General features: G+C 32.4%; 3 protein-coding genes across 3 annotated transcripts; 1 reads left to right on the top strand and 2 right to left on the bottom strand.

Annotated features, from left to right (window-relative positions):
- Positions 1–112: 112 nt before the first annotated feature.
- On the bottom strand, positions 113–1,674 carry LOC128133215 (30S ribosomal protein S3, chloroplastic). The gene has a single exon (XM_052770349.1). It carries the CDS (start codon positions 1,150–1,152, stop codon positions 496–498), a length of 657 nt encoding a protein of 218 aa, XP_052626309.1. The 5' UTR covers positions 1,153–1,674; the 3' UTR covers positions 113–495.
- A 218-nt stretch (positions 1,675–1,892) lies between these two features.
- Positions 1,893–2,821, bottom strand: LOC128133464 (50S ribosomal protein L2, chloroplastic-like). Its single transcript, XM_052770923.1, has 2 exons — positions 2,741–2,821; positions 1,893–2,542 (listed from the first exon to the last, which is right to left on the bottom strand). Exons 1-2 carry the CDS (start codon positions 2,819–2,821, stop codon positions 2,012–2,014), a joined length of 612 nt encoding a protein of 203 aa, XP_052626883.1. The 3' UTR covers positions 1,893–2,011.
- An 810-nt stretch (positions 2,822–3,631) lies between these two features.
- On the top strand, positions 3,632–6,206 carry LOC128133465 (acetyl-coenzyme A carboxylase carboxyl transferase subunit beta, chloroplastic-like). Its single transcript, XM_052770924.1, has 2 exons — positions 3,632–3,681; positions 4,459–6,206. The coding sequence occupies exons 1-2, from the start codon at positions 3,632–3,634 to the stop codon at positions 5,945–5,947; spliced, it is 1,539 nt and encodes a 512-aa protein (XP_052626884.1). The 3' UTR covers positions 5,948–6,206.
- Positions 6,207–7,500: the final 1,294 nt, after the last annotated feature.

The raw sequence follows: 7,500 nt of genomic DNA on the forward strand, positions 1-7,500 counted from the left end.
AAAGACCCAACATGCATTTTTTGTGCATTGGGCTCTTTCATTAACTGATATAAATATCAACTAGTCCGCCATTTTTTCTTTCTTTCTCTCATCCTTCCATTTATCCATACCCTTTCTTTTTTATTTCGATTGACAACTTAGAAGCATATTTTTTAATAAATAATAAAAAAAGATTTCAGTTGCTACAACAATATGAACAATATATCATATCTTGACTGATTCTTTGGATCCAGATAATACGAAGTGATGAGTTGGTTATTACTTCTATAGTTATTTGTTTATACCGTGGGGCTGGTTTTTTATACTAACCCTCAAAAAACCAACGAGTCACACACTAAGCATAGCAATTTTATCAAAAGATTAATTGAATTTTTATTCAACCCTATAGAATTATAATTGTTCATTTTTTTTTATTGAACACAAAATAAAAAGAAGAAACGAATTTCTCATTTTTTGTTCCATCGCTGGATAGAATGCAAAAGGAATAAAGGTTTATTATTCCCCGTCTATAAATATCCAAATTTTGATGCCTAATACCCCATAGATCGTTCGAACTGTATAGCAACAATAATCAATTTTAGCTCGAATGGTTTGTAGTGGAACCCTCCCCTCTCTGATCCATTCAACACGCGCAATTTCTTTTCCGTCGATACGTCCTGCAATTTGCACTTGAATTCCTTTTGTATCTGCTTGTTCAGTTAATTCTATAGCCTTTTTCATTGCTTTGCGAAAAGAAACTCTATTTTTTAATTGGCCCGCTATAAATTCTGCAAGAATATTAGGGTTTCCGTAAGGCTTTTCAATTCGTGTGATAGCAATGTTAAGTTTTCTATTTACAGAATGAAATTCTTTTTGTAAATTCATCTGTAATTCTTCGATTCCTCGGGGTCGACTTTCAATTAAGATTTTTGGAAATCCCATATAGATTATGATTTGGATCAGGTCGATTCTTTTTTGAATCTCTATACGTGCAATTCCCTCGACGCCAGAAGATGTTTTCATATTTTTTTGTACATAATTCTGGATATAAGTTCTTATTTTTTTATCTTCTTGCAGACCCTCAGAATAATTTTTTGGTTGTGCGAACCAAAGGGAATGATGACCTTGGGTTGTACCAAGTCTGAAACCAATTGGATTTATTTTTTGTCCCATGTTCCCCCATTACTATACATATCATAATACGACATAGTTGTATGCTTTTTTTCGATTTAGGTTTTTGTGACCATGTAATAGAGTCGGTATCTATATATTCATCTAAGGATATATCTTTCATTACAATAGTTATATGGCAGGTAGGTTTTTGTATCGCAAAACTACGCCCTCGAGCGCGAGGTTTTAATCTCTTCACAATAGTACCTTCATTGACTTCAGCTTTACTAATGACTAAATTTACTTCATTCGAACCCATATTGAAACTAGCATTTGCTGCTGCAGAATAAACTAATTTAAAAATTGGATAACATGCTCGATAAGGCATGAGTTCTAATATCATAAGTGTTTCTTCGTAGGAACGCCCACGAATTTGATCAATTACCCTTCGCGCTTTGTGAGCAGACATAGATATATGTTGACCTAAAGCGTATACTTCTGTTGTTCTCTTATTTAACATAAAGTTCGCCTCCTACTAATCAATGATAAATATCTATATATATTATTATACATAAACAAACGTTTTTTAACGACGCGATCTATTATCGCTTTTTGCATGGCCTCGGAAATTTAAAGTAGGTGCAAATTCTCCCAATTTGTGTCCTACCATACGATCTGTTATATAAATAGGTAAATGTTCCTTTCCATTATGGATAGCAATAGTATGGCCGACCATTATGGGTATAATGGTAGATGCCCGGGACCAGGTTATTATTATTTCTTTTTCTGCTTTTGTGTTAAGCTTATTTATTTTTTTTAATAAATTATTCGCTACAAACGGATTTTTTTTTAGTGAACGTGTCACAGCTTCCTCCTATTTTTTTGTTTTGTAAAGACGAAGAAAGAAATTCTATTTTCTCTCCTATTTACTACGGCGACGAAGAATCAAATTATCACTATATTTATTCCTTTTTCTACTTCTTTTTCCAAGTGCAGGATAACCCCAAGGGGTTGTGGGTTGTTTTCTACCAATTGGGGCCCTCCCTTCACCACCCCCATGTGGATGGTCTACAGGGTTCATAACTACTCCTCTTACTACAGGGCGCTTACCTAGCCAACGCTTAGATCCGGCTCTACCCAAACTTTTCTGGTTCACCCCAACATTCCCCACTTGTCCGACTGTTGCTGAGCAGTTTTTGGATATCAAACGGACCTCCCCAGAAGGTAATTTTAATGTGGCCGATTTCCCTTCTTTTGCAATCAGTTTCGCTACAGCACCCGCTGCTCTAGCTAATTGTCCACCCTTTCCAAGTGTGATTTCTATGTTATGTATGGCCGTGCCTAAGGGCATATCGGTTGAAGTAGATTCTTCTTTTTTATCAATCAAAACCCCTTCCCAAACTGTACAAGCTTCTTCCAAAGCATACGGCTTTCTGGATGTAGATGGTGATATCTATACAGATGGATCTTATATATATATGGTATAATGAAGTACCACATGGGTGGATATATAGGAATCAAAATCTGCCGAATCACTCATGTTATGATCTTCTACATCCTAGGTCTTCCCGTTCCATCATAGGAAATGAGATTGGATTGACTAGTGCGATACAGTCAAAACAAGGTATTATAGTACAAACCGAATAGATACCTCGGATACAGATAAAATTATCAACAGATTCTCTAGCCTCTCTTTTTCCATTTCAATTTCAATATTTATGTTCGTTTTCATTATAGGATAACAAGATGATTAGAAATCCTTTACTTTTTTTTCAACCCAATCGCTCTTTTGATTTTGGAAATTTTTTATCAATATACTGTTTCTTATACACACACATCTCCATTATGGAATGGAGAATGGTAATATTTAGGATTCATTAAAAAATCAAGAATACATTCCTGGGAGAAAGCCTTCCCGTATTGGGCACTAATATTTTTTTAACGTCTAATTAGATCGGGTAATCATTCAAATTAAGAACGGAAGCTCGTTGCTTTTTCTTTCCCTATAATCAAAATGAAATTAATTGAAGCCGCGGGGCCCTATCCATTTATTAATTCGACCCAACTTGAAATTGACTTCGGTTTGCTCCCTTTCACTAATTTAAAGAAGGTTTTGTACCGAGCCGGAATAAATTATTCTCAGAACTCTTAATTGATACGACATGCTATTTTTTCCATTCATTCCCTTTCAGGATCAGTCGTGGTCTTCCAAACTTTACCGATGGTATGGATGAATCCCTCGCTTCATCTAATGTGTAAAAGATCCTAGCCGCACTTAAAAGCCGAGTACTCTACCGTTGAGTTAGCAACCCAAATAGAAAACGGGTATGTAGATACAATCAGAATAAAACAAAATGATGAAATAAAAGCATTCAAGTACGAAATCAAAAAATATATAAAAAAATTAGAATCTATTTGGAACATAAAAATGACTAAATCAGATGAAAAAATAAAAAATTTTCCGATAAAAAAAGAAATAAAGAAATGGAAAAAATGCTAGACCATCCCCTATTTCTATGTTATCCACCTTTTTCAATCAAAAATGCGGGTATCAAAGCTAATCCAACGAACCCATAATTTGAATCAACTAAGGTAAAAAATCAAATGGGACGGAAATAAATAGAGCTGCTTATCACGATGAATTATATTTGTTCGATACAATGTTGTCAATATAAAGGGTAAGAAAAGAATACGATGGAAAAAATACAAGAACTTAAATTGAAATAATAGTAAAAAAAAGGACTTGTGTTGGATTGGCACTGCATATATACTAAAATTTTTAGTTTCTAAATAAAGAAGAAGTAGAAAAAGGATTTATGCAATCAATAGTATATTGAATTAATATAAGTCGAATAAAGAACTTCGATTCCTTGTGTCTTACTTGGTATTAGAATTTAGAATTCGAATGAAAACCACCCGATTGTAGGCAAGAATTTTTGATTTTGTGAGGATCAATCAAATAAGGTTTTCGTTAGAAAAAGATTCTATAAAAGAAAGGATAAATAGATACTAATAGAGCAAGAAAAGAAGGAAATAAAAAAAACATAGTATAGAAAAGATATCCAAAATTATATAGAAATCACTATCCTACCCTTAGTTTTTATTTCCTTAATTTAATTCCTTAATTTAATTGAATTTCGTTTGATTAGGGCAAAGTTCCTTAAAAACCTCTGCCTTTTTTAAAATATCCTGAACAGTTCCTGTAGGCTGAGCGCCTTTTTCAAGGAAATAGAGAATAGCGGGAACGTTTAAATAAGTTTGATTCTTGATCGGATCATAAAAACCCACTTTCCGAAGATCTCTTCCTTCTCTTCGGGATCGAACATCAATTGCAACGATTCGATAGACGGCTCATCGGGATAGATGTAGATGGTGGTTCAATTCGATGTTATTTAAGAAGGAGTTCGAACACAGATGTAGGCTAAGTAAATCAATGGGCAGTCTTGGTCCTATTGAAAATGCTAGTGAAAGTAAAGATCCGAATAGAAATGATACGGATAAAAACATTCAGGGTTGGGGTGGTCATGACAATTACAGTAATGTTGATCTTTTTTTTGGCGTCAAGGACATTCGGAATTTTTTCTCTGATGATACTTTTTTAGTGAAAGATAGTAATGGGGACAGTTATTCTATATATTTTGATATTGAAAATCATATTTTTGAGATTGCCAATGATCATCCTTTTTGTAGTGAACTAGAAAGTTCTTTTTATCGGAATTCTAGTGATCTGAATAATGGATCTAAGAGTAAGAATCCCGACCACGATCGTTACATGGATGATACTCAGTATACTTGGAATAATCACATTAATAGTTGCATTGACAGTTATCTTCAGTACCAAATCTGTATTGATAATTACATTGTAAGTGGTAATGACAATTCCAGTAACAATAATTCCAGTAACGAGAATTCCAGTAACGAGAATTCCAGTAATGATTACATTTCTAGTTCCATTTCTAGTCAAAGTGAAAATAGTAGTCAAAACGAGGATATCACAACGAGTGATCAAACTATACCAGAAAGTTCTACTCATATGGGTGTAACTCAACAATACCGGCATTTGTGGGTTCAATGCGAAAATTGTTATGGATTAAATTATAAGAAATTTTTTAAATCAAAGATGCATCTTTGTGAACAATGTGGATATCATTTGAAAATGAGTAGTTCAGATAGAATCGAACTTTTGATCGATCCGGGCACTTGGGAGCCTATGGATGAAGACATGGTCTCTCTGGATCCCATTGAATTTCATTCGGAGGAGGAGCCTTATAAAAATCGTATCGATTCTTATCAAAGAAATACAGGATTAACCGAGGCTGTTCAAACAGGCAGAGGGCAACTAAACGGTATTACCGTAGCAATTGGGGTTATGGATTTTCAGTTTATGGGAGGTAGTATGGGATCCGTAGTCGGGGAGAAAATTACCCGTTTGATTGAATACGCTACTAAAGAATTTCTACCTCTTATTATAGTGTGTGCTTCCGGAGGGGCACGCATGCAAGAAGGAAGTGTGAGCTTGATGCAAATGGCTAAAATATCTTCTGCTTTATATGATTATCAATCAAATAAAAAGTTATTCTATGTACCAATTCTTACATCTCCTACTACCGGTGGGGTGACAGCTAGTTTTGGTATGTTGGGGGATATCATTATTGCCGAACCCAATGCCTACATTGCCTTTGCGGGTAAAAGAGTAATTGAACAAACATTGAATAAAACAGTACCCGAGGGTTCACAAGCGGCCGAGTATTTATTCCAGAAAGGCTTATTCGATCTAATCGTACCACGTAATCCTTTAAAAAGCGTTCTGAGTGAGTTATTTCAACTACACACTTTCTTTCCTTTGAATCAAAATTAGAACATCCTTTTGGTCCTCCTCGAAAAACACCTTCCTTTTTTGAACCCATTTTTAAAGATATAGACTATAAAGTCGAAATCAGAAAATTAAATTTTAGAGTTCGAAGAATTTTAAAAAAAATAAAAAAGAAAGAAGCAAAAGCATTTTTCTTTATAAAACAAAAAATAAAAGAACTTTTAAAAGGAAATAAAATTCCATTATTTCTACCGAGAGAAATATATGAATCAAGTGAAACTCAAACAGAAAAGGATTCCATAATCAGCAATCAGATAATTCATGAATCACTTAGTCAAATTCGATCTACAGGTTGGACAAATTATTCACAGGCAGAAGAAGAAATGAAACATAGGATTGATAGAAGAAAGACAATCAGAAATGAAATAGAAATAATGAAAAAAAATAAAATTAATAATGCAGAATCATCCCAAAAAATTTTGAAAATATTAAAAATAAAAAATATTGAATTATTAGTTAAATTTTTCATTGAAAAAATATACATAGAGATCTTTCTATGTATCATTAATATGCGCAGAATCCCTCTACAACTTTTTATCCAATCAACAAAAAGAATTATTGATAATGATAAATACATTAACAATAATGAAACAAATCAAGAAAGGATTAATAAAACAAAACAAAATAAAATTGACTTTATTTTGTCTATGACTATAAAAAGGGCTTTTGATAATCTTAGAAATAGTAAGCGGAAGTCAGATATTTTTTTTGATTTATCTTACTTGTCACAAAAATATGTATTTTTCAAATTATCACAAACACAGATTATTAACTTCAATAAGTTAAGATCTATTCTTCAATATAATGGACCGTCTTTTTGTCTTAAGACTGAAATAAAGGATTTTTTTGGAAGACAAGGCATATTTCATTCCGAATTAAGACATAATAAACTTCCAAATTATGGAATGAATCCATGGAAAAACTGGTTAAGAGGTCATTATCAATACGATTTATCTCAGATTACATCGTCTAGATTAATCCCCCAAAAATGGCGAAATAGAATCAACCAATGCCAGACGTCTCAAAATAAAGATTTAAACAAATGGTATTCCTCTGAAAAAGACCAATTACTTGATTCAAAAAAAAAACAAAATTCGAAAGTCTATTTATTACCAAATAAAGAGGATAATTTAAAAAAAAACTATAGATATGATCTTTTATCATATAAATATATTCATTCTGAAACTAAAAATAACTACTATATTTATAGATCATCATTAGAAACAAATAATAACCAAGAAAATTCCACCAGAAATAAAGAAAATTTTTTTAGCATACTCAAGAATATTCCTAGCAAGAATTATTTAGGAAAAAGCGATATTATATATATGGAAAAAAATAAAGATAGAAAATTTTTGTATAAAATTAATAAAAATATTAAGGTTGAACCTAATAAGGACCAAATAAAGGATAAAAATAAGGACCAAAAAAAGGATAAAATTCATAATAATGGTCTTTTTTATCTTCCGATTGATTCAAATTTGGAAATAAATTACAAAAAGGTATTTTTTGATTGGATGGGAATGAATGAAAAAATC

The sequence above is a fragment of the Lactuca sativa genome, chromosome 4 (genome assembly GCF_002870075.4).
Source record: "Lactuca sativa cultivar Salinas chromosome 4, Lsat_Salinas_v11, whole genome shotgun sequence".
NCBI lineage: Eukaryota > Viridiplantae > Streptophyta > Magnoliopsida > Asterales > Asteraceae > Lactuca > Lactuca sativa.